The 27,017-nt window shown below is 47.4% G+C and overlaps 1 protein-coding gene and 1 long non-coding RNA gene across 2 annotated transcripts in view; one reads left to right on the top strand and one right to left on the bottom strand.

Annotated features, from left to right (window-relative positions):
- The window catches only part of KIFC2 (kinesin family member C2), a 34,364-nt gene extending 28,638 nt beyond the window's left edge, over positions 1-5,726 (top strand). Inside the window, exons 16-18 of the mRNA XM_083516631.1 lie at positions 594-723; positions 2,078-2,307; positions 3,758-5,726. Of these exons, the coding sequence (XP_083372757.1) occupies positions 594-723; positions 2,078-2,307; positions 3,758-3,883 (486 nt within the window). The 3' untranslated portion in view covers positions 3,884-5,726. The remainder of the gene's footprint in view (positions 1-593; positions 724-2,077; positions 2,308-3,757) is intronic.
- The window catches only part of LOC310713255, a 258,239-nt gene that overhangs the window by 99,011 nt on the left and 132,211 nt on the right, over positions 1-27,017 (bottom strand). The window lies entirely within an intron of this gene.

Here is a 27,017-nt window from a genome sequence, read left to right as displayed (position 1 = left end):
TGTTCTCATCCTGAAGCAAAGTTCTTAACCCAAGGTACAGTCATAAAGGTAAAGGGACCCCTGACCATTAGGTCCAGTCATGATCGACTCTGGGGTTGCGGCGCTCATCTTGCTTTATTGGCCGAGGGAGCTGGTGTACAGCTTCCGGGTCATGTGGCCATACCTCGGGTTAAATGTGCTTCAGGTTGAGCACTTTCGGGTTGTGCTCCGCAGCACCCCGGAAGTAAGGGAACACATTACTTCCGGGTTTCGCCGCTCGTGCATGCTCAGACGACAAATTGCGACCCGCACACGTACAGACGCTGGTTGCATTTGCTTCTGGATGCAAACAGGGCTCCGGAACGGATCCCGTTCGTATCCAGAGGTACCACTGTACTATTTCTGGGCTAGAGGAGTCTGCAGCCTGAAGCGTCTGTAACCCAAGGTACCACTGTACATGTAAAAAGGAGAATGTAACTCTGCTAAGTAAAGGAGCTTGCTAGCACAAGTTAGGAAGGATATTAATAAACAATATATCCTCTCCTGCCTCCCTGAACATTCCCACATTAATTCCCTGCTTGAAGTAACTCTCCATCCTTTTGCCTTCTCTTCAGATGCTCTCGCTGGGCAAGCGGAATCGGGCCACGTACGCCACCAACATGAACGAGCGCAGCTCCCGCTCACACGCCCTCCTCACCGTCAACATCACCGGCACTGAGCTGGCCAGCGGAACCCAAGTCACAGGTATCTTTTTTTTTTGGAAATAATTTTTATTGGTTTTACAAAATAAATCACATGCTTGACACAAATTTTTAAAATAAAACAAGATTCCTTCGAAGCTTAAGACTTCCCTCCTCCCCTCCGTGGGTCTTTTAATCAACTGCATATTATAGTTCATCTGAATTATAGCCCTCCAACGTATCCAAAGTCTTTATAACGCTGCAAGAGTTATTCAAGGCCTGCCAAAGATCTCAAGCATTTGGACTGTTCTTTCAAATACAATCTACATTCGTCCCATTCTCTGCTGAAGTTTTGGTCCTCCTGATTTCTGATTTTCCCAGTCATTCTAGCCATTTGTGCATAGCCTTGTAGTTCCATCTGCCAGTCCGCCTTTGTCGGCATCTTGTCCTCTTTCCATCACTGGGCAAGACAAGTCACAGGTATCTATTCACCTGCCCTGTCGGCGGCTGCTGAACTCCTTGGGATGGGGCAGGGCACCTGTCCAAGGTAGGAGATGCAAGGAAGAGGGGAAAGGCGAAGGCAGTTAATTCATTTTCTTCTGTACACAATTCAAAGTGTTGGTACTGACCTTTAAAGCCCTAAACGGCCTCGGTCCAGTATACCTGAAGGAGCATCTCCACCCCCCATCGTTCAGCCCAGACACTGAGGTCCAGCGCCAAGGGCCTTCTGGCAGTTCCCTCACTGCGAGAAATGATGTTAGAGGGAACCAGGCAGAGGGCCTTCTTGGTGGTGGCGCCCGCCCTGTGGAACGCCCTCCCTCAGATGTCAAAGAAGAAGAAGAGTTTGGATTTGATATCCCGCCTTTCACTCCCTTTAAGGAGTCTCAAAGCGGCTAACATTCTCCTTTCCCTTCCTGCCCCACAACAAACACTCTGTGAGGTGAGTGGGGCTGAGAGACTTCAGAGAAGTGTGACTGGCCCAAGGTCACCCGGCAGCTGCATGTGGAGGAGCAGGGACGCGAACCCGGTTCCCCAGATTACGAGACTACTGCTCTTAACCACTACACCACACTGGCTCTCCTCCAGAACAACTACCAGACTTTTAGAAGACATCTGAAAGCAGCCCTGTTTAGGGAAGCTTTTAATGTTCGATGCATGACTGTATTTTAATATTTTGTTGGAAACCACCCAGAGTGGCTGGGAAAGCTCAGCCAGATGGGTGGGAGGGATATATATATATATATATATGATGTTGTTGTTGTTGTTGTTGTTGTTGTTGTTGTTGTTGTTGTTGTTGTTGTTGTTGTTGTTGTTTCCCCCTTTTTTCTATTTGTCCCTCTTTTCACGTCTTATTTCACCCTGTGAACTTATATATAGAAGAAAGTGTTTAAGAGGAAATGCATTCTCCTCTGCCGCAGGGAAACTGAATCTGGTGGACCTGGCTGGTTCGGAGCGGGTGTGGAAGTCCGGTGCGCAAGGAGACCGTCTGAAGGAGGCTCAGAGCATCAACAAGTCCCTCCTGGCTTTGGGGGAGGTGATCCAGGCCCTGCGCACCAAGCAGGCACACGTCCCCTTCCGCAACTCCAAGCTCACCTACCTGCTGCAGGACTCTCTGGGCAAAGGCAGCAAGACCATCATGTTGGTGCAGGTGAGAGAGGAGGGCAGGGCAGGGCAGGGGTGGGGGGGCCAGGCAAAGACCCATGCCAGGCATGTGGGATGTGGAACACAAGAGCAGTCAAGGACAACATTCCTAGAGTGAACATGTTTACACCTGGGGAGGAATGTTTGTCCAGCCAGCAGGTGAACCTCCTGTTTCCTTCTGGGCTGGGACAAACTTCCTCTGCATGCGACTAGAGGTGGGTGTGGCCTCACCTGTGCAGGTAACAAAAGCATAGGACTGGCAGCCATCTCTCTCTCTGACTACATGCATTGAAGAAGCAACATCTGCTTAGCCAAATATGCTCTTTTGGCCAAGAGAGGACAAAGGGACTGTCTCCTTATGAGATAGTTTCCAGGTGTATGTTACTTTTCTAAGCTAAGTCTGCCTTTGGGGATTCAATTGTGAACAGAATGATGTGTGAGTAAACCTTTTTTTATACTTTTATAGAAGGATCTAGGCCAGTGCCCTGCTCTCATAGTGGTCAAGAGGGAGTGCCAGGCTTTGGCGACTCGCCTTTGTGGGAATGTTCAGGGAGGCAGGACAGGATGCGATACGATACAATATGATACTCTTTATTGTCATTGTGCCATAGAGAACAACAAAATTGAAAAAAAATCTACATCAGACATTCAAAAACCCACAAGCCTGCTATCCCTGCTATCCCAACCTGGTTAGCCCCCTAAAAACTCTGATACCCCATAATTAAATACAATATACTCCCATAGAGACTACTCAATTATTCTCTCCACAATCTTTACAACCCTGGACAGCATTGTTTTTCCCCTGGCCGTGCAGCTCCCAAACCACACACAGAGACCATAAGTTAATATACTCTCCACAGTGCAATGGTAAAATGCCATCAACAGGTCCTTTGAGAGATTATTTTTCCAGAGGATTCTCAGATATATTGTTTATTAACATCCTTCCTAGCTTGCCGTAGCAAGTTCTATAACTTAGCAGAGTTTCACATTCCCTTTTTTGCAGAGAGAATAATTGGGTGCACTCTTCCTCCCTTGGATCAAATCTACGCTTCCAGGTGCCATAAGAAAGCTGCAGAGATAGCGCAGGATAGTGCGCACTCCGGAAATGATCTCTTTCAGCTTCTGCATCTGGAAGAAGGTCCAGGGTTATAAAGACTAGGACTAGCCGCCTGAAAAACAGTTTCTACCCAGATGCAATTTTGGGTTTAAATGCAGTATAAGGAGTCTCTATGGGAATATATTGTATTTAAAAATGGGGTCTCAGAGTTTTTAGGGGGTTAACCAGGTTGGGATAGCAGGCTTGTGGGTTTTTGAATGTCTGATGTAGATTTTTCAATTTCGTTGTTGTGTATGGGACAATGACAATAAAGATATCGTATCGTAACACAGGAACCTGGACTCTTCCTATGTTCTCTTCCTATGTTCTCATGTTCCCCCTTCCTCTCTCTGCCCCGCAGATTTCCCCGCTGGAGAAGAACGTGGGCGAGTCCATGTGCTCCCTCAAGTTTGCCCAGCGCGTCTGCAAAGTGGAGCTGGGCCCAGCCTCCCGGCGCATCGACTCCTCTGCCCAGCGAGAGGTTTGAGCTGCCCTCGACCCTGTCAGGAAGAAGAGGACTTGGAGCCAGCGCAGTGACGGGGGGCGCGGGCCCCCTCTTCAGCAGAGGAGACTTCTCCCAAGCAGGCTGGGCCGGAGAGCCAAAAAGCGTCCCTCTGCCCCCCCCCTTATCTGAGCACCAGTTTCTACAAAGCTTGGAAGGGGTTGCGATGACATAGACAAGCCCTGCGTTGACTTTGGGACAGCCTTCCTCCACCTGGTGCCCTCCAGCTCTTTTTGGGATGTGGCCCCCATCAGCCCCAAAAGAGGCTGATGGGGGCCACATCCCAAAAAGAGCTGGAGAGCTCCAGGTGGAGGAAGGCTGCTTTAGGATTGTAGTTCAGCCAGCCACGCCCCTGCTTTGCAATGCCATTGTCCTTTGTGCTCTTCCCTGCTTTGGACGCTTGTCATATCCACAACGACCTTGCGGTGTTGCCCTCCCTCCTCCTTGTCCATTGATGGTCCCGCTCCAGAGTTTCTGTGCTGGGTGGATGCTCTGTTGCAACCCGGAGGAGGTGTCCGGTCTCCCCCTTTTTCTCTCCAACAGTTTTGGGGAGCAGCTGTGGTGAAATGAGGGGGGCAGCCCTCTCTGACCATCTCTTAGTAGAGCGAGGTGGACCTGGCTCTGAGCTGCGCCGCTGACTCAGCCCACCACTCCCTGACCCAGCAAGCATGGATCTCGATGTGAGTGTCTGAATGCATACATCCCCCCATCTCGGCACCCCAAAAACCCCCAACCCCTGTTTGCAGACCTTCAGAATGACTTAGTTCAGTCCAGTCTCCATTTAATCGCTCTGGCTGATGGCGACCCGAAAGGGAGATTTCACCTCATGCTTTTGGCAGGGAGCAAGGGTCCCGATCCATCGCAGTGGGAACCAACTCTTGGGGTCACCTGACGAGGAATTCTTCCCATTTTGACGAGCTGTTGTTTGGCATCCGTCTGTCCTGAGCTACTTATGAGCTAACTTTACGCAGCACATCATTAAACTGTGGAACTCCCTGCCCCAGTAGGCAGCTCTGATTGTGTCAAAAGAGGACTGGACAAATTCGTGTAGGAGGAAAAGGCTATTGATGGCTACTAGCCGTTGGTTTTGTGTTCGAATCCTGTTTTTTCCTGTGAGAACAGGATGCTGGACTAGACGGGTCTTTGGCCTGATCCGACGGGCTCCTCTGACGTCCTTCCGCTGCTGCACTCACAATCACCCCCACAACTCTGGGGGTGCCGCCCGCCCCCGATTTCTATTTATTCGAGCTAGGAAGGAGCTGCAGAAAAGGGGTGGCACACAGGGTTCCCTGCAGGTGCAGTTGGCTTACTGCTCTGACCACTAGGAACACTGCCTTCTTGTGAGTCAGGGGAGCCTCAATCCACATAGCTCAGTATTGCTTGCACTGAGGTTTCAGGCACGACTCTCTTTCAGGCCTACCCGGAGGTGGCTTTCGGGTTTGGACCTCCTGGGGCGTTCTGCATGAAAAGCAGGTGCTTCAGATTCCTGCCTTGCTGCGGGTTGGACTAAATGACCTCTGAGGTCCCTTCCAAATCGGCAGTTCTTTGATTCTGTGACCACTAGGGCCTTTTGGTCCGGGACGGTGGGGATCCGTTGCCCAACAATGTCCGAACAACAGCACCACATCGGCGGCCCCCGTGCAAACCGTCAGCTAGCCGGGAAGAGGCGTGTTGCCTCACTTTCTCCTTTGGGTTCAGGAACTTGGACCAAAGAGGAGCTGCTGGACTTTCTTCCTGCCTCCATCCCTCCCCCCCCCCCACAGGGACCCCTCTCCCTCCTGCTTCTCCTGGATGCTGGCCAGGACAATAAAGTGAACATGCTCCCCTGCTTCTGTCCTGTGCCGTGACTCTCTGGGGGTGTCTGCCCCCAGTGGCATAGCGTGGGGGGTGCAGGGGGGCCAGCCGCATCTGGGGGGGGGGTGCGCTCGCACTCGCAGCTCTCTGCCCCCTGCTAAAATCCACGGGTTAGGGGGCGCAAATTACTTGCCTTGTCCCGGGTGCTGACAACCCACGCTACGCCACTGTCTGCCCCAAAACCTGTGGGGCTGCATTAACCCCTCGGTGACGCTGGAGGTTTCAAGACCAGCTCAATGCCTCCTGGCCCGAGACAGACAAGAGCTCCTGATATCCAGAGCTGGTTTGGGGGCAGGAGGCTTAGAAAAACCTTTTCAATCGTATGTAGATCTTGTGAACCCCATATATGTATGGGGGTTGGACTAGATGACCTGGGATTCCTGCCAAGTCTACAATTCTGATTCTATGATGAGGATTTGGGGGGAAAGCTGCCATTTGAAGCAGATGAAATAGCAGGCAAGTTGAGGGTTACAAAATTGTAATAATAATAAAATTTTATTTATATCCCGCCCTCCCCAGCCGAAGCCGGGCTCAGAGCGGCTAACAACAATAAAAGTAACACAGTTTACACAAAATCACAATCAATAAATTGAAATACATTCTAAAATCAATTCATTGGCTAAGAAACATTGGAACAGGGGATCCCAATTTCTGGGGTTTGTTAATGAGAATACCCCTGGTTAATGAGTTAATGAGAATACCCCTGGTTTGAGTATCCATTGGTTTGGGGGTAGGAACCTACAAAACATGGTGTTCACACTACAAAACAACTACAAGACTTTGGCACAGGTTTGGAGTGAATTGGGTTGTGTTAAATTTAACAGGGAGAAATGTAAAGTATTGCACTTGGGCAAAAAAAATGAGAGGCACAAATACAAGATGGGGGACACCTGGCTTGAGAGCAGTACATGTGAAAAGGATCTAGGAGTCTTGGTTGACCACAAACTTGACATGAGCCAACAGTGTGACGCGGCAGCGAAAAAAGCCAATGCAATTCTGGGCTGCATCAATAGGAGTATAGCATCTAGATCAAGGGAAGTAATAGTGCCACTGTATTCTGCTCTGGTCAGACCTCACCTGGAGTACTGTGTCCAGTTCTGGGCACCACAGTTCAAGAAGGACACTGACAAACTGGAACGTGTCCAGAGGAGGGCAACCAAAATGGTCAAAGGCCTGGAAACGATGCCTTATGAGGAACGGCTAAGGGAGCTGGGCATGTTTAGCCTGGAGAAGAGGAGGTTAAGGGGTGATATGATAGCCATGTTCAAATACATAAAAGGATGTCACATAGAGGAGGGAGAAAGGTTGTTTTCTGCTGCTCCAGAGAAGCGGACACGGAGCAATGGATCCAAACTACAAGAAAGAAGATTCCACCTAAACATGAGGAAGAACTTCCTGACAGTAAGAGCTGTTTGACAGTGGAATTTGCTGCCAAGGAGTGTGGTGGAGTCTCCTCCTTTGGAGGTCTTTAAGCAGAGGCTTGACAACCATATGTCAGGAGTGCTCTGATGGTGTTTCCTGCTTGGCAGGGGGTTGGACTCGATGGCCCTTGGGGTCTCTTCCAACTCTATGATTCTAAGTTGTGGGCGAACATATCAGACGACACAGCGATTCTTCAAACAGCTCTTGTTTATTCACAGGCCAGAACAGAACTGGGCTGAAGGGTTCAGTCAGCCTGCTTATATAGAGCTCCACTACAACGCAACTGTAACCATTTTCTGTAACTATCCAATCACTGAACATCACTTTCGACCCCTTATTTGCATAACTATCTACAGTATCCCCCTGCTGGCCCAGGGTGAGAACTTCAGTAGATAACAGGTTGGGTTTGGGGGGACCCCTAGGACTTCAGTCCGAGTACCAGGAGGCCCTACAAAATGCTGCGCTCATGCTATCAGACCCTACAAAACAGCTGCAGATATTGGCACAGGTTCGGAGGGGACCCCAAATTCCAGGGTTTGTGGTTAATGAGAAATGGGAGAAGTGGTTTCAGGGAACCAGTTTTTAAAATGCTTTGTGAGGCATGTGGGGTGGGAAGGGGAGACATCCAATGTGATTAACTAAGACACAGGTGGATTAGATAGCAGACCAAAGTACAATCCATACTAATTGCCAGGTGATTTTCTCTCTCTTCTGTGGCTGGCTCTGCCTTCCTTCCCTCACCAGCTGTCTCAAAGTAGGCCCTGCATGTGCAGTTTGACAAACGCTGCGTTGGAGCAAAGAAGGAAGCAGCCCCTCAATATTCCCCATAAAAGAAAATCAGAAGAAATACTCCAGAGCGGCTGCAGTTTGAACACCACAATTTCTTTTAACGCTAGAACTTGAGGACATCCCATGATGCTGAATGTTGGAATAATAATAATAATAATAATAATAATAATAATAATAATAATAATAATAATTTATTATTTAGACCCTGCCCATCTGGTTGCGCTTCCCCAGCCACTCTGGGCGGCTTTCAACAAAATATTAAAATACAGTAATGCATCAAACATTAAAAGCTTCCCTGAACAGGGCTGCCTTCAGGTGTCTTCTAAAAGTCTGGTAGTTGTTTATTTCCTTGTCATCTGATGGGAGGGCGTTCCATAGGGCAGGCGCCACCACCGAGAAGGCCATCTGCCTGGTTCCCTGTAACGTGGCTTCTCGCAGTGAGGGAACCATCAGAAGGCCCTCGGAACTGAACCTCAGTGTCCGGGCAGAACGATGGGGGTGGAGACGCTCCTTCAGGTCTACTGGACCAAGGCCGTTTAGGGCTTTAAAGGTCAGCACTAACACTTTGAATTGTGCTCGGAAACGTACTGGGAGCCAATGTAGGTCTTTCAAGACCAGTGTGATATGGTCTCGGCGGCCGCTCCCAGTCACCAGTCTAGCTGCCGCATTCTGGATTAGTTGTAGTTTCTGAGTCACCTTCAAAGGTAGCCCCACGTAGAGCGCATTGCAGTAGTCCAAGCGGGAAATTTGGGACACACACAAAGAAAGCCCTTCTTTACATGGTGCAGAGTTAAACTGTGGAACTGCCTGCCACAGGATGCAGTGATGCCCACCAACTTGCATGGCTTTAACCAGGCATCCCCAAACTGGGTGCTCCAGCTGTTTTGGGACTACAACTCCCATCATCCCTAGCTAACAGGACCAGTGGTCAGGGATGATGGGAATTGTAGTCCCAAAACATCTGGAGGGCCGAGTTTGGGGATGCCTGGCTTTAATGGAGGACTGGAGAAATTCACGAAGGAGAGGGCTATTGTGGGTCTGCTTGGCCTGCGCCCCTGGAGGCAGCCATGCTTCCGAATTCCAGTTGCTAGAAACCACAGGAAGGGTCCTGTGTTCGAATCCCGCTGGCTGGCATCCCATAATGGGTCCCTGATTGGCCACTGTGAGAACAGGACGCAGGACTAGATGGGCCATGGGCCTGATCCAGTAGGGTTCTTAAATTCTAATTTAGGAATAAGATAGGGGTTGCTTCTGCGACATTGATGCTAATCACATTTATACGGGAATAAGCAACTGCTTTCTTGTAGAAAAATACATTTTCAACTCCCACCAGCCCCAGCCAACATAGGCAAGGACTAGGGTCGGGGGTGATATTTATGGTTCGCCATCAAGAGGTCCACAGGTTGGCCACCCCTGGAGCCTAGGCAGGTGCATGTCCACGTTAAAATCCTAATACCTGCTCGAGTAAAAAAGAAGAAGAAGAAGCCTGCAAAAATATCTTATGAAGAAGTGATGGAGCACAGCAGATTTGAACCTGGGTCTCCTGACTTCCGGTCGGCGCCAGTGTTTAATGGCGGTCCTTGCCTCGAGCTCCGAGGGAGGACTGCTTCGCAAGTTCGGGTCTGACCCGCTACGGCGAGCGGGGGACCCCTAAAATCGCAGGCGCTGAAGCCTGTGAACAAGGAGACTCGGCGGGCACCTTTTGCGCCCCCTGGTACTGCGAAAGAGCCTTTTTAAAGGCTACGGAGCGGCATCGGGTGTGAGCGCGGTGCTGAGAGTCGCTACCCAGCCTGCGGAGTGAAGCCGCGTCGCCATTGAACAGAGAGCGCCGATTCCTTCCTGAAACTGAAATTGGACTGTAAAACCCGTGAGTAAGACTGACAGACGGAACGGGACATTTAAATTGAATTTGAGAAATTTGGCTGAAAACGGGGAAGGCATAAAGTAAGGAAGTCTGCCTCCCCGGACTGCATGATAAATAAAGCAACGAAACAGCAAAGCTGCATTTAAATGAAGGCTAACTTTTAAGCTGTCAAAACCTGACATCGGACTTAAACTTCCCCCCAATAAGCAGGAGAAGGGGGGAAGTAAAATTGGAAATTTATAAACCTGTTTGAAGGAAGCGGAGGAAAAAGATCTTCCACTGTCAAAAACCCTGAGACGGGCTGCCGGAGTAAGGCACCGGGGAACTGAACTGTCAATTTAAACTGGATACAAAGTTGGGGTCTTGACTGAAACAAAGTTATAAGACTTTAATGGAGTTACTTTGTGAACATCTGAGGATACTGAAACTGTAATAAGAACTTTAACGGTGGACTTTTGGGCTCTTTGTTTTTGGATTCTTTGTTCTCTGTCTTATGTGTTTCTGACTTTTTAAATTGGATACAATTAAATGCTCCCTCTAGAGGACTTAAAGAAAATTTGCTACTGTGAGAGGAAAAGAGTGGAATTTTCCACTTCTAAGCCTTTCCTGTGAGAATTGACCTTGAGGATATGAGTGGCCAACCAGATGAGATAACAACTAGATCCAAAGCAAAACAAACTCAGCAAACTCAAAAGAAAAGGGGTTCGATGCAAGGCATAACGCCAGCTGGACAGGAAAAAGTACCAACTGCATCTATGGAGTCAATGACACAGGCATTGCTCAAAATAAACCAGTCTTTGGAAGCTTTGACAAAGCAGTCAGCGGAGAATACAAAAAAACTGAATGACTTGACAGCAAGATTGGACTTGAACACGGCAAGTGTAGCTTCTAATACAGATTCTATAAATAAACTTATTCAAGAAAATTCTGAAACAAGAAAGATTGCTCAAAGTGCAAAAGATACAGCAGAAGAGACTAAGAAGGAGCTTGCACCAATTACAAAAAAGGTGAATGAACACGATGCAACTTTGTCTCTGTGGGAACTCCAGAGAAAGGAGAAAAATCTTAAATTAAGACTAGTTCCAGAGGGCGAGAAAGACAATCTTGCAGAATTCCTCACAGAAAATATTTTGGAATTTTGGCAGGACGAATTTCAGGAGGAAGAACTTGAAATAACAACGGCCTTCCGGTTGGGCAGAAGGCAAGGCAAGAAGCCTAGGGATTGCTTGATTACATTGAGATCTAAAGAAGAAAGAGACAAAATACTAAATCTACATTATCAAAAGGCTCTTGTAATCCAGAATTGTCAAGTTCAGATCTTTAAAGACATCCCTAAATACATTTTGGAGGTGAGGGCCTTTTACAAAGATTTGGTTTACCTTCTGAAGAAGAACAACATACCTTTCAGGTGGGAGTTCCCACAAGGATTGTCTTTCAACTATACAGGAAGGAAGATTAAAATAAAAACAGTTCAAGACAAAGAACTGTTTTTGGAAAGAAACCAGGAGGACCTACAGAAAGGAACAGTAGATACAACAGTAGAGAAAGAACCGACAGACATTGCAAATCTCTCATTTGGACTTTTACCACCATCGGAGGAGGAACAAAAACTTGGAGCAGTTGGAGGAGTAGGTACATAGTACCAAAATGTCTCTGCAACTTCTTAGCTGGAATTGTAATGGTCTCAACCTCCCCAGGAAAAGACGCCAAGTTTTTCATATTTTGAAGAGAGAGCAATTGGATTTAATATGCTTACAAGAAACGCATGTGACCAGGATACACAGGAAATTACTTATAAACAAGAGGCTTGGACAAGAATTTATTTCATCAGATAAAGTTAAAAAAAGAGGTGTGGTGATTTATGCAAAAGAGAAATTGGCTCCTAAAATGATTTTTAAAGACAAACAAGGAAGATACCTGGCAATAGAAATACAAGTTCAAGGAGAAAAAATTATGATATTGGGAATATATGCACCAAATGAGGGGAAGGCGGAATTCTTCAAGAAGTTGCATGAGACTTTAATGGACTACTTGGACTTTAAAATTATAATGATGGGAGACATGAATGGTGTTGTCTCCACTAACATGGATAAGGCACAGAGACAAATAATCTCTAAAGATGGAAGACTTCCAAAGACTTTTTTTGAGATGACTGAAACACTGGACTTGATTGACATTTGGAGAGTAAAGAACCCTCTGGAGAGGGAGGGAACTTTTTTCTCTGAAGCCAAAATGACTTGGACAAGGATTGACCAAATTTGGGTAACTAGTTGTATGGCACCGAAGATAAAAAAAGCAGAAATCTGCCCAAAGACTTGCTCCGACCATAACGCAGTGAAGATGGAGATGAAACTAACAACAACTGGAACCTTCAGATGGAGGATGAATGACAACCTATTTAGAGATGAAGAGATCTACAAAAAGGCCCAAAAAACATTGAAAGATTATTTCGAGATAAATTTGAGAACTGATGTGGAAAAAAGAATAATTTGGGATGCTAGCAAGGCCGTGATGCGAGGTTTCCTAATACAACAAAATTCCATAAAGAGGAAAAAACAGAATGAGAGGAAAGAAAAACTCTGGAAAAGATAAAGGAAGCTGAAAAGAAATTGAGGTCTAAACCAAAGTCTCATGAGATTTTGAGAGAAATAAAGTATTATCAGACGCAATATATGGAATTGATGAATCAAGAGATAGAATGGAAGATAAAGCAAATGAGACAAAGAACATTTGAATCGGCAGACAAATGTGGGAAACTTCTGTCATGGCAACTGAAAAAGAGACAAAAATTGAATACTGTGACAAGTCTGGAAATGGAGGGAAAAATTATCCACAAACCAAATGAGATAAATAATTGTTTTCAAAGTTTCTTTAGGAAACTATATGCACAAGGGCCGGTTAATGAGCAGGATATAGAAGAATTTATTAAAAAGTATGGATTACCAAAGATCTCAGATCAAAGTAAAAGGATTTTGAATGAGAAAATAACAGGACAAGAAATAGAGGATGCCATTCAGAAGATGAAACTGGGAAAATCTCCAGGACCAGATGGTTTGACTGCTAGATATTACAAGGCATTGAAGGAATGGATAATACAACCATTGAAGGAGGTCTGTAATGAAATTTTGGAAGGGAAAAAGGCACCCGAATCGTGGAAAGAAGCTTTCATTTCACTTATACCAAAAACAGAGACGGAAAAGAACCAGGTTAAAAACTACCGCCCTATATCATTACTTAACGTGGATTACAAAATTTTTGCAGACATTTTAGCAAAAAGACTGAAGAGAGTTTTGGTGGAGGAGATTCATAAGGACCAAACAGGCTTTCTCCCAGGGAGACATATGTCAGACAATGTAAGGAACATTATAGACATTTTAGAGTTGTTGGAAGTAAATATTAACAGAAAGGCAGTGATAATTTTTGTGGATGCGGAGAAAGCCTTTGATAACATTTGCTGGACCTTTATGAAGAAGAATCTTCAAGGGATGGGGGTAGGCCAAGGATTTGAAAATGGTATAGGTGCTATATACTTTAAGCAAAAAACAAGGTTGATTGTGAACAATGTGGTTACGGAAGAGATTCCTATAGAAAAAGGTACACGACAGGGATGCCCAATATCACCCTTACTTTTCATAACAGTCCTGGAGGTTTTGTTAAACATGATTAGAGGGGACCAACTGGTTAAAGGTGTTCAGCTCGGAGCTAAAAACTATAAACTAAGGGCATTTGCAGATGACCTAGTATTGACTTTGCAACAGCCAGAGACTAGTACCAAAAGAGTTTTAGAACTAATTGAGAAATTCGGTCAAGTAGCAGGATTTAAACTGAACATGCAAAAAACCAAAGTGTTAGAGAAAAATCTAACAATGGCAGAAAAAGAGAAGTTTCAGAGTGAAACAGGTTTAATAATAACAAAAAAGGTGAAATACCTGGGTGTGAACTTGACTTCTAAAAATGCAAACTTATTTAAAGACAATTACGATAAATGTTGGACAGAGGTGAAGAAAGATCTAGAAATATGGTCAAGGTTGAGACTTTCCTTGTTAGGCCAAATTGCTGTTATTAAGATGAATGTATTGCCTAGAATGTTGTTTTTATTCCAGACACTCCAGATCTTGGATAAGATGGACTGTTTCAAGAGGTGGCAAAAAGACATATCAAAATTTGTCTGGCAGGGCAAAAAGCCCAGAATAAACTTCAAGATCTTAACTGATGCAAAAGACAGAGGGGGTTTTGCCCTGCCGGACTTGAGACTTTATTATGAATCGGCAGCTTTTTGCTGGCTGAAACAATGGCTACTTCTTGAGAATACAGACATTTTGGATCTGGAAGGGTATGACAATAGATTTGGTTGGCATGCATATATATGGTATGATAAGGTAAAACTGCATAAAGGCTTTAAAAACCATATTGTTAGGAAAGCACTGTATAATGTTTGGATAAGATATAAGGATTTACTGGAAAGTAAAACTCCCAGGTGGTTATCACCAATGGAGGCTAAAGAGATAAAAAAACTAAATATGGAGTCCAAATGGCCAAAATATTGTGAAATTTTAGAACAAGATGGTGAAAGAGTTAAACTGCAGAGTTATGACAAACTAAAGTCCAAAGTACGAGACTGGTTGCACTATCATCAGATAAACGAGGTATTTAAACAGGACAGGAAAATAGGTTTCCAGATGGAGAGGTCGAAATTAGAAACAGAATTGTTAGAACCCAATACTAAGAACTTGTCGAGAATGTACAATTTGCTGCTGAGGTGGAATACACAAGATGAAACAGTAAAATCAGCTATGATCAAATGGGCACAAGACATAGGTCATGACATAATGTTTGATGATTGGGAACAGTTATGGAATACAGGTGTTAAGTTTACGGCTTGTAATGCATTGAGAGAGAATATAATGAAAATGATCTACAGGTGGTACATGACCCCAGTCAAACTTGCAAAAATTTATCATTTGCCCAGTAATAAATGTTGGAAATGTAATGAGACTGAAGGTACCTTCTATCACCTTTGGTGGACCTGCCCGAGGGTAAAGGCCTACTGGGAAATGATCTATAATGAAATTAAAAAAGTCCTTAAATGGACATTTTTGAAAAAACCAGAGGCCTTTCTCCTGGGCATGGTGGGCCAATTGGTGTCAAGGAAGGACAAAACATTTTTTATGTATGCTACTACAGCGGCAAGAATTCTTCTGGCAAAGTATTGGAAGACGCAGCAGCTACCCACTCTGGAAGAATGGCAAGCGAAGGTGATTGAGTACATGGGAATGGCAGAGATGACCGGCAGAATCCGTGACCAGGGGAGAGAGACGGTGGAAGAAGATTGGAAGAAATTCAAAAAATATTTTAAAGACTGTTGTAAGATTGACGATGGCTGAGATGTTATGGTCATAAGAAATAGAGAATTGCAGCTGTAAATCATAACTTTAAAGAATGTAAAATGAAAATGAGCGAATTAATTGAACGAAGGGTTGCTGAGAAAGGGTCAACATAAGGATGCAGAAAAAGGGAGGTATGGGGAAGTCCGGGAAATAAGGTGTATGAAAATAAGTTTAAGAAATTATACATGTTTATTTGTTTGTAAGTTTTGTATTGTTTTGTCTTACTATCTGTTTTATTATATGTTTGGAAAATCAATAAAAATTATTATAAAAAAAAAAATGAACCTGGGTCTCCTTTAGAGCAGGGACGTGGGTGGCGCTGTAGGTTAAACCACAGAGCCTAGGACTTCCTGATCGGAAGGTCAGCGGTTCGAATCCCCGTGACGGAGTGAGCTCTAGTTGCTCGGTCCCTGTTCCTGCCCCCCTAGCAGTTCAAAAGCACGTCCAAGTGCAAGTAGATAAATAGGTACCGCACCGGCGGGAAGGTAAACGGCGTTTCCGTGCGCTGCTCTGGTTCGCCAGAAGCGGCTCAGTCCTGCTGGCCACATGACCCGGAAGCTGTACGCCGGTTCCCTCAGCCAATAAAGCATGATGAGCGCCGCAACCCCAGAGTCGGCCACGACTGGACGTAATGCTCAGGGGTCCCTTTACCTTTACCTCCTTTAGAGCTTTGGGCTCGCAGCCCTGATCTCTCACTGCATCCTTTAATTGGCCTCACCTGCTCAGTTGCCACACCCAACTGAGTCAATTTTCTTGTGGCGGCTACTGATTTGATCACCTTGCAAAGCATCTACTTACAACTGGTGGCCCATTCTGAGGGGAGGGGGCTGCCCCCTGCGCCTGCCTCTGTGGGTCATTCAAGGAGAGCTGAGGGTTTTTTGGGGGGCAGCCAAAATACAATTTTGTTGTCATTTAGCCATGTAACCCCCTGGACCAGAGCATGCCAGGCCCTCCTGTCTTCCACTGCCTCCCGCAGTTTGGTCAAACTCATGCTGGTAGCTTCGAGAACACTGTCCAGCCATCTCATCCTCCGTCGTCCCCTTCTCCTTGTGCCCTCCATCTTTCCCAACATCAGGGTCTTTTCCAGGGAGTCTTCTCTTCTCATGAGGTGGCCAAAGTCTTGGAGCCTCAGCTTCAGGATCTGTCCTTCCAGTGAGCACTCAGGGCTGATTTCCTTCAGAATGGAGAGGTTTGATCTTCTTGCAGTCCATGGGACTCTCAAGAGTCTCCTCCAGCACCAGAATTCAAAAGTTCTTTGGCGATCAGCCTTCTTGATGGTCCAACTCTCACTTCCATACATCACTACTGGGAAAACCAGAGCTTGAACTATACGCACCTTTGTTGGCAAGGTGATGTCTCTGCTTTTTAAGATGCTGTTCTCGGTTTGTCATTGCTTTTCTCCCAAGGAGCAGGCGTCTTTTAATTTTGTGGCTGCTGTCACCATCTGCAGTGATCATGGAGCCCAAGAAAATAAAATCTCTTACTGCCTCCAGGGATGTTCAAAAAGGTTAACCAGTCCATGCACAAAGCAAAACAAAGGCCAGCTTTCCCATCTCAAGGCCACCAGCATGAGGGACAAGCGCCAAAGCAGTATTGTGGTCAGTGCTGGACTTGGATTTGGGAGATCTGAGTTCAAATCCCCACTCAGCCATGAAGCTTACTGGGTTCGGCCTTGGGCCAGTCTCTGCCTCTCCACCTCGCAGGGCTGTTGTGAGGATGGAGAAGTCTGCATCATGCCCCCTTGAGCTCCAAATAAATGTTAGGACCCCAAACAGCCCCCTTCCTTTGCAATTAACCACAAACAAAATACTGTATTTTTCGCTCCATAAGGCGAACTTGACCATAAGATACACCTGGTTTTTAGAGGAGGAAAGCAAGAGGAAAAAAATATTCTGAATGAAAGAGTGGATGGATGATTTTTGTGGTTCTTGCTGTGGCTACAGACATGTGATTTGACAGTGAGTTTGGGGTAGCCCAATGCAAAAATCCTTGAGAATCCATGTAACCACGTTTTTCCGCCATTGCGGCCCCATGAAACAGTGGATGCATGATTTTTTGGGTGCAGGCAGTAGCCATGGATGTGCTATGTGATCTGATGGTGAATTTGGGGTGACCCAATGTAAAAATCCAGAGGATCCATGGGCTTTTACCTCCCCCCTCCCAGGCAGCCTCCTTTATCTCTAGAGTCCTTTATCTCCCTCCCGATTGCTTGCCAATCAGCTGCTTCCTTTCAACACTCCCTTCCCTCTTGTTTGCCTTTCTTTTCCTTTGCTCCTCCTTTTCTTCTAATTTCTCTCCTCATTGCTTTAGTCTTCCTGTCTCCTCTCCTTGCAAGTTTTCTGTCTTTACCTCCCTGCTCCCAGGCAGCCTCCTTTATCCCTAGCCTCCCTTATCTCCCTCCCGATCGCTTGCAATCAGCGGCTTTGTTTCCACACCCACTTCCCTCTTTCAAAAAAAGAAAGAAAGCACAATCTGCTTTTCTCCCCTGGGCAATTCGGCTCCAGGGACCACGCATCTGCTCCATAAGATGCACAGACATTTCCTCTTACTTTTTAGGAAGAAAAAAGTGTGTCTTATGGAGCAAAAAATTAGTACAGTTAGGCCACCAAAATGACAGGAAATGCTCAGAAAAAGGTAAAATAAAAAGTTGGCCAAGGCTGGCTGTCGACTTTGTGAATGAGCAGGGAGCTAAAACCAGCTTGATCTCCTTGCTTAAAAGGACAGAGAATGAAAGTGTTTTTTCTTTTTTTAAGGCCAGAGAAGCAGCTTCACTGGGGGAATGGGGGCGAGAACCAAGCCAAGAAACAAGGAAGTCCAGTTATAGTGCTTATTTTATTGCAGGGGAGGGGGGCCACACTTCCCCTCCCCATTTTATTCATCTTACAAACTACCTGAGGTTTTCCTTTACAAACAAAGCTGTACATAACCATTTCTTGAGTCCAGAGCCGGACTGCAGGCAGCTTACAGACAAAAACAAACAGTTAAAAACTTTATTTATGGAGCCAGCTTAGCCCAGCGGTTCCATCGAACAAAGCATTGCATGGACCCCCCCAATCGCTTCTGGCGGTTCGAGACCCACGGGAGCTGCCTGGCTTTCAATATATATATATATATATATATATAAATTTGTGGGGTGGGGGTGTGCAAGTGTCCACTACGGATCTTATTATTTAAATACCCCCACCCCATTTTCATATTAAGGTCCTTAAAATCCATACGGAATAAAATGCGACGTTTCCCAAGTACTCTGGCTGAAATGAAGGGGGAGAAGCTGGCCAGACCCCTTTCCAAGGGGGGCAGCCCGTCCCATCAGTGGGGTGGGGGCAATTGTGTCTGACACCCACCACAGCAAATGGGGGGAGGAAGGAAGGGGGTCGGGAAAGGGAAGGGATGTGGGGGCAGAGGGCTGAGTGGGGCGGCCAAGGGACCCCAGGAAGTAGCCTGGGGGGCAGATTGGCAGCAGCATGAGGGGCAGGGCAGGGCTGATGGGGGGGGTAACAGTCCCTGGAAGGGGACCTGGCCTGCCAGAGGAGGGGGCATGGCGCTGCTGCAGCACTTGGGCAGATGACCCCAGGGCGTGGCGGGGTACCTGCCCAGGGAACAGCACCGTGAGTCTGGGGTCTGCAAGGGTCCGGCCAAGACAGGGGGGGCTGCCAGCAAGCTACCTTCCTGAGGGGAAGGCAAGGAGGGGTCCAGGCTGGGGAAGAGGTTGCCCCCACAGTCCAGGGGTGCCCAGGAGGTGGAGGGCGACGTCTTGAGGCTTCGACCTCTGGCTCTGGTGTCCGAGGGTGAGGTCCGCAGGATGTTGTCCATGAGAAACGAGCTTCCCGGGCGGCGCTCGGGGGTCTGTGCCCGGGGGAGGCCCATAGGTGGTGGGTAAGGGGATCCATGGACGACGTAGGGGGTCAAGTCCTGGATCCAGCGCGCTTCGTCCTGGCGGGAAATCAATGTATTTTGGAGTTTTAATGCCTCCGGGGGTATCAAGCTGACGTCCACGGACCAGTAGTTCCTCTTGCTGTTGGCTTTCGAGGGGTCTTTCAGCTCCTGCAACAAAAGTAGGGTGGGGTGAAGAGGCACTGTAAGCGGGTGGGAGTTGAGGTATAGAACCATTGAATGGTAGAGGAACCCTGAGGTCATCCAGACCAACCCCCAGCAATGAAGGAACAGCAGCTGAAGAATCAGAGAGGTTTCATCACAAAGCTTGAAACTGGATTGTGCTTTTGTGTTGTAACTGCCCCAAGACCTGCGAGTATAGGCTATCATACAAAATGTAATAGTAATAGACATTTCTATCGTCTTTCCGTGAGCCCCACTCATACATACAGCCCTCTAGAAGCAATTCCCCTAACAAAAAAAAGGTTGCAGCTTTTGGGGACATTTTAGTTCAGAGAAAAGGCAAGAGGCGGCGACTTGATTGAAGTTTGTAAAATTATACATGGGATTTATAAAATGGATAGAGGTACGTTTTTCTCCCCCTCTCCTAATACTCATGGGCAGGCTAGAAAACTGAATACTGGAGAAACAGGAGAGATAAAATAAAGGTTTTTCTTACGTTCTTATGAACGTCCTGTAATATTTAGGTGGTTAATTAACAACAACACACACACTTCTCAAACCTAGTAAAGTAAAGTAAAGGGACCCCTGACCATTAGGTCCAGTCGTGACCGACTCTGGTAAGGGGATGTAAAAGGTCACATTTCCCTCTTCATCTCTCCTCCCCCTTCCCCACAATTTCAAGCAATAAAGGTTACAGTTCTCCAATTCAGTCTTCTCTAACCCGGCACTCACTTGCAACTCCCAACTCCCACCTGCCCCATTCACAAGACCTGGCAATACACCTGGAGCACCAGCTTGGAGAAGACCCTGCTGCCCCCAGCTCTCCCATACCACAGGGTTTCTCAACGTGCGAAGCATGGCTGCGGAACTCCTTGCCACAAGGAAAGGAAAAACAACCCAACAACTTCCAATGATGGATTTCAGGGTTTCCAGCTGTTTTTGGACAATTCTCATCCACCTCAATCACTGATCCTTGTAGCTAGGGATGATGGGAGTTATAGTTCCAAAACAGCTGGAGACCCAAGTTTGGGAAACCCTGGATTAGATGTAGAAGAGGATGCCAAAATCTCTGCCCCCATCTTGTGGCTGGCCCTGATCCTGCGCCACCATTTTGTGACCTCAGTAATTTCCAGCAGTCTCAAGGTGTGCTAGTCTTTTTAACTGGGGGGGGGGGGGGAGGTAGAAAAACCATGGACCCCTTTCTCTATATAAATACACCCCCTTGCAAAATAGCAACCTAACTGCCCCTTTTCCTCAAGGATTCAATTCAAACCTCTTGAGGGGATGAAGGAGAGGGAAGGTTTGCCATGTGAAATGCAAAGCGGCCTTGGACAACCGCAAACTCCCATCTGCTAATGGGATTTGTAGTTCGCAAACACCTGAGGGGACGAGGCTGGCAAAGGAGGCAGCTCAACAAAAACCCCTTGGGAAACTCTTTAAATCCGACTGTTCCCTCTTCTCCCCACACTCCCTGCCCCCCCCCCGCCTTCACAGCCCTAGACCTTTTCCCAACCCCCCAGATGGGCAGCATCCTGGGTGCAGCTGGTTGGCAACTTGTGGGGACCAGAGCTGTTTTTGGAGGAAGAGCAGAATGCAAATTGGGACAATTTGAACCCTTACCAAGATATGAAACTGCTTCCTATGACCAAGTCAAGCCTCTAGACTCTCTCTCTGCCCAGGATGAGGCCTTCCTCAGCCTCCTGTTGCCTTGGCAGGGGTTTCGGACTACAAATTCCCCCTGACCACTAGCCATTCCGGCTGGAACGGAAGTGTGGTCTGCTACGGGTGCAAAGCCTCCAGGAGAGTTTTTCAGCAGCTGGATCAGAGCATCTGGTTCAGCCTCCTGTTCTTACAGCAGCCAGAAGGCTGCCCCAAGCCAGGCATGAGCAAAAGAGAAGGGCCCCATCCCCACCTGCAGCCCCCAACACCTGGGATGCAGGTAGAGGGAGAACAGAGGCAGCAGGCTGGAGAGAGCGAAAAAGGAATAATTCTAAGGAAACTGGTCCTCTCCTTCCCTTCTTTCTTTTTCCCCAGAGCGTCCTCCCTTCCTTCTGAGTTCTCCCCCCACCAACTTTGTCCCCCCTCCCACTCTCCCTTCACACACACTTTTATTATTTATCATACCGGCCACCCATCAAGCCCAGGTCCCAGAGTTACTGCCTTAAAACACAACATTGCAAACACATTTAAAATCACTTGCAGCCACACAGGTAAGGTGCGTCCTAAAAACATTTGCCTTATGTATCACATTACATCATCATCATCATCATCATCATTATTATCATCATCATCATTATTATCATTATTATTATTATCAGTAACACTTTAGTAATAATAATAATATTAAATTTTATTTATACCCCACCCTATCCAGCCAAAGCCCGGCTCAGGGCGGCTAACAAGCAATAATAAAAACAAGCTGAGTGAATACAACTTAAAAACAAGATTAAAATACAACATTGAAACATTAAAATGCATTAAAATGTTTAAATGCAGCATTACTAACACGTACCATCCGAAAGCAGGGGTTGGAGGAGAGGTTGTGTCGAATTGAATCCTTCCAGCCCTGGTAGCTGTCGCTAAAAATCGGGAAGAGACCCTGGATATCCTCTACGATCTAAAAGAAAAAGAGAAAAGGGGTTTTTAAGTTCAGCTGCCGGCCTGAGGCAGGGCGTCGTCGGAAGCCCTTCTCCTCCTCCTCCTCGCACAACCGAAGAGGCAAGCAGCGTCTGCGGCCCCGCAATCCCACGAGGGCCGCCCCGTCGAGCCACCCACTTCGCGCGCACCCCGCCGCCCCTCTGCTTTTCACGGCACCCGACGCGCCGCGTCCCCCGACGGCGGAAAAGCCTCAGGGACCGGCGGGCTCCCGGGAAAGCAAAACTCAGAAAGGCGACCCCGCTGCGCTCCGGGAGGAGAACCCCGACAGGGAAAGGCGCCTCCAAGCCCGCAACCCTCTTTCTGGCCAGCTGGACCGGCCCGACGGCTCCCGTGCGCAACGCGCAAGCAAGCGGTTTCGCTTCCCAGCAGGTGCGCTCACCTGTTTTAGTAGCAGCCTCTTCTCCGGGGACCGTTGGATGACCAGGGCTATCATGGCCAGGTAGCTGTAGGGAGGTTTCGAGTGCCGGCTGTACGCTTTCTTCTTGTGCGCCCTCGACGGGGCGGGCGAGCCTTGCGCCAGCCGGGGCGCCTCGGGACCCGGGGTTGCTGCTGGAGGGAGCGGCGTCGGCGGCGTGTCGGGGGGCGTCTCGGGCTGGCGGCTCGGGACCTGGAGAGGTTCCATGTCGACGTCGGGCACGAGGAGCGGTTCTTCGCGGGGACGGGCGGCGCTGAGGGTTCCCAAAGTCCGGGTGACCAGGATTGATGGCGCAACGTCTGGATTGTGGCCGGCCCTTATATGTGCTGGGGACCCTGGGGGGGCGTTGACCGACGTAGTTAGGGGCAGATCCTTGGCCACGCCTGGGGAGGGCAATTGACCCAGGTGGGATGATGGACGGGCGGGGGCGGGGAGCGGGGAGCAGGCGGCCCTCGGAGGCGCCCGGGCCTCGGATCCACAGGATCAGTCCGGCTCAAGCAACACCCCCGACGGGGAAGGGGCATCGGGGGACAAAGCACCCCCGTCGAGAGGCGCCGCGAGCCGCTGTGGATTAGCGGAGACGCGCGCCGGACTTCGAGGTCAACTGCAGGAAGAGTCGTTTCCACCTCATCGCTGCCCTGGGGTGGAAGAGCTTACTCCCGAGGAAGCGTGCCTAGGCTGTGAAAACAGCAGCAGCAAAGGGGCCGCTTGGCTGGACTAGACGGCGCCTGAGGACGGGGCGGTCGGTCGCTAAGGTGTACCGCTTTCCCCCTCACCTGCGCGCCGCCAGGTGTGCCGGGATTCGGAGCCCAATCCACCTGGCCGTTTGGCAGGCTGGCAAAGGCGGGGATGGAGCCTCAAGCGCAGCTGGGGCAAAGCAAAGAAAGTCCTTCTTCCCTCAGCGGTAGAGTTAAACTGTGGAACTCCTTCCCACAAGACAAGAGGCAGTGAGGGCCACAAACTAAGAAGGTGCTGAGAGAGGACTGGACAGATTCGTGGAGGGATTCCTGCTTGTTTCCAGCAGGCACTGGGAGATGCTGGACTAGATGGGCCGTGGGCCTGATCCTGCAAGCTCTCCTTGTGTTCATCAATGGCTACTAACCATGGTGGCTGTGCTCCCACAGTGGGAGACAGTAAATTCGTCAGAATCCCAGTTCCTGGAAGTAACAGGAGAGGAGAAGGCTTTTGTGTTCAGATCCCACATGTATCTTGAGAGCACTATGCTCGACTCATGGGCCTTTGACCCGGGCTCCTTTTATGTTTCTATGATTCCACTGGTCCCAGCAAGCATAGCCCTTGTTAATTGTTTATTAATTATGTATTATTTTTATGTATTAAATTTGCATGCTGCCCTTCCAATAAGATACAATAATCTTTATTCAAAATAAAAACATTCCTTCCAGTAGTCTGCATGCACACTTCTGCAGATACACACGAAATTCGTGCATGCACACAAAAGCTGATACCAAGAACTAACTTCGTTGGTCTTTAAAGTGCTACTGGAAGGAATGTTTTTATTTTGACTATGGCAGACCAACACGGCTACCTATCTGTAACAATAATCTTTATTGTCATTGTCCCATACAGAACAATGAAATTGAAAAAAATCTACATAAGACAGTCAAAACCAACAAGCCTGCTATCCCAGCTATCCCAACCTGGTTAGCCCCCTAAAAACTCTGATACCCCATTTTTAAAATACAATATACTCCCATAGCGACTCTTACACTGTGTTTAAAACCAAAATAGCATTTGGATAAAAATTGTTTCTCAGGCGGCTAGTCCTAGTCTTTATAAATAACTCTGGACCTTCTTCCAGAAGGCAGAAGCTGAAAGAGATCATTTCCGGGGTGCGCACTATCCTGCCCTGTCTCTGCAGCTTTCTTATGGCACCTGGAAGCGTAGATTTGATCCAAGGTGGGAAGAGTGCACCCAGTTATTCTCTCCGCAGTCCTTACAACCCTGGACAGCATTGTTTTTTCCCTGGCCATGTAGCTCCCAAACCACACACACAGACCATAAGTTAATACACTCTCCACAGTACAATGGTAAAATCCCATCAACTGGTCCTTTGAGAGATTGTTTTTCTGGAGGGTTCTCAGAAAATATAACCTCTTCATCAGGTCTTTACTGTTTTCTCCCCAGGTTAGGTCATCTCTCAACTCCATTCCCAGAAATCGAAACACCAAGACCTGTTCCACGCACTTCCTCCATAGAGTTGAGGGTGGTTCACAGCACAAAAATGCAAGATAAAAACATAAAATACATAATGAAAAGAAGAACAAATACAAAACCAAACAAATTTAAAAGAATATAGGATGTTAATTAGCCCAAAGCTTGGTTGAAGAGGAATGTTTTTGCCTGGTGCATGTGTTGGTGTGCCAGCTCTGAGCACATGTGTGCACATATGAGACTGGAGCTTTCGGTTCTTTGCAGAATTTAAGAAAGAAGGAAGCATGGTCTTCTGAGATTTTTGTGGCCTCTTTGTGACACTGTTCACTGTGACCGTAACAAAAATATTTAAACACGTGGTTCTTTCTTGCGATCTTTAAAGTTGACTCAGATTCAGCATATTCTTTGCAATGAATATTTCTCAAGTTGGCAGGCGTTCCAGACTAGCATTTATGCACCAAGAAACTGGGTAGTCCAGGCATAGGCAAACTCTGGCTCTCCAGATAATTTGGGACTACAATTCCCATCACCCCTAGCTAACAGGACCGGTGGTCAGGGATGATGGGAATTGCAGTCCCAAACATCTGGAGGGCTGGAGTTTGCCTGTGCCTGTGCTAGTCTCTTTGGAATAAATGAGAAGCAAGATAGAAGAGGAAAAAGTGTGGCGTCAAGAGCAGTAAACTTTCCAAAGATACTTTCCATCCACCCAGCTGCCTCCATCTCTAGCAGACTTCACTTGATTAAAAGGTAAATGGACCCCTGACCATTAGGTCCAGTCATGGCTGACTCTGGGGTTGCGGCGCTCATCTCGCTTTACTGGCCGAGGGAGCCGGCGTACAGCTTCCGGGTCATGTGGCCAGCATGACTAAGCCGCTTCTGGCGAACCAGAGCAGTGCACGGAAACGCCATTTACCTTCCCGCCAGAGCGGTACCTATTGATCTACTTGCACTTTGATGTGCTTTCAAACTGCTAGGTTGGCAGGCGCAGGGACCGAGCAATGGGAGCTCACCCCATCGCGGGGACATCAATAAACTTTAAAAAATTAAAATAATAATGCGTTCATCATGAGGGATCAATAATCAAGTCATGGTCAAAGTGGCTTTGATGGAGGCATAAGAAAGATAGAATAATTCAATCAGGTAGGGTGGGTGTTGCTGATGAAGGCATTGTGATGCACTAGGGATAAGGATGTAGATTGCTGATAAGGATGGAAAGAGGCAGGTGATGTCTGCGTTTAAGGGTTGTGCAGTGAAGAGGCTTTGAAGGAACTTAGATGGAGTAAAATACACCTGTTGAAAACTCCTAATTCTGCGCAACTCTTAAAGCTCCATGCTTATTTATACTCCTCCTCGGATGGGACTCGAGGTAGCTTACAGATAAATACGAGAATCGCTAAAGTCATAGAAAAAACAATTGCACATTGATTGAATTTAAACTGTATCCGGATATGAAACCTGTTTAAAAACATAAAAGCAGCACAGCAACAGCCCTTTTATTAAAAGCAGTCTGTTTCGGCACCACAATTCAAGAAGGACACTGACAAACTGGAACGTGTCCAGAGGAGGGCAACCAAAATGGTCAAAGGCCTGGAAACGATGCCTTATGAGGAACGGCTAAGGGAGCTGGGCATGTTTAGCCTGGAGAAGAGGAGGTTAAGGGGTGATATGATAGCCATGTTCAAATATATAAAAGGATGTGACATAGAGGAGGGAGAAAGGTTGTTTTCTGCTGCTCCAGAGAAGCGGACACAGAGCAATGGATCCAAACTACAAGAAAGAAGATTCCACCTAAACATTGAGAAGAACTTCCTGACAGTAAGAGCTGTTCGACGGTGGAATTTGCTGCCCAGGAGTGTGGTGGAGTCTCCTACTTTGGAGGTCTTTAAGCAGAGGCTTGACAACCATATGTCAGGCGTGCTCTGATGGTGTTTCCTGCTTGGCAGGGGGTTGGACTCGATGGCCCTTGTGGTCTCTTCCAACTCTAGGATTCTAAGTTCTAACATATCAGACGACACAGTGATTCTTCAAACAGCTCTTGTTTATTCACAGGCCAGAACAGAACTGGGCTGAAGGGTTCAGCCAGCCTGCTTATATAGAGCTCCACTACAACGCAACTGTAACCTTTTTCTGTAACTATCCAATCACTGAACGTCACTTTCGATCCCTTATTTGCATAACTATCTACAGTATCCCCCTGCTGGCCCAGGGTGAGAACTTCAGTACATAAGAGGTTGGGTTTGAGGGACCCCTAGGACTTCAGTCCGAGTAGCAGGAGGCCCTACAAAATGCTGCGCTCATGCTATCAGACCCTACAAAACAGCTGCAGATATTGGCACAGGTTCGGAGGGGACCCCAAATTCCAGGGTTTGTGGTTAATGAGAAATGGGAGAAGTGGTTTCAGGGAACCGGTTTTTAAAATGCTTTGTGAGGCATATGGGGTGGGAAGGGGAGACATCCAATGTGATTAACTAAGACACAGGTGGATTAGATAGCAGACCAAAG

Source organism: Podarcis liolepis (assembly GCF_965112155.1).
Source record: "Podarcis liolepis genome assembly, chromosome: 8".
Lineage (NCBI taxonomy): Eukaryota > Metazoa > Chordata > Lepidosauria > Squamata > Lacertidae > Podarcis > Podarcis liolepis.
This window is presented reverse-complemented; position numbering and strand designations above follow the sequence as displayed.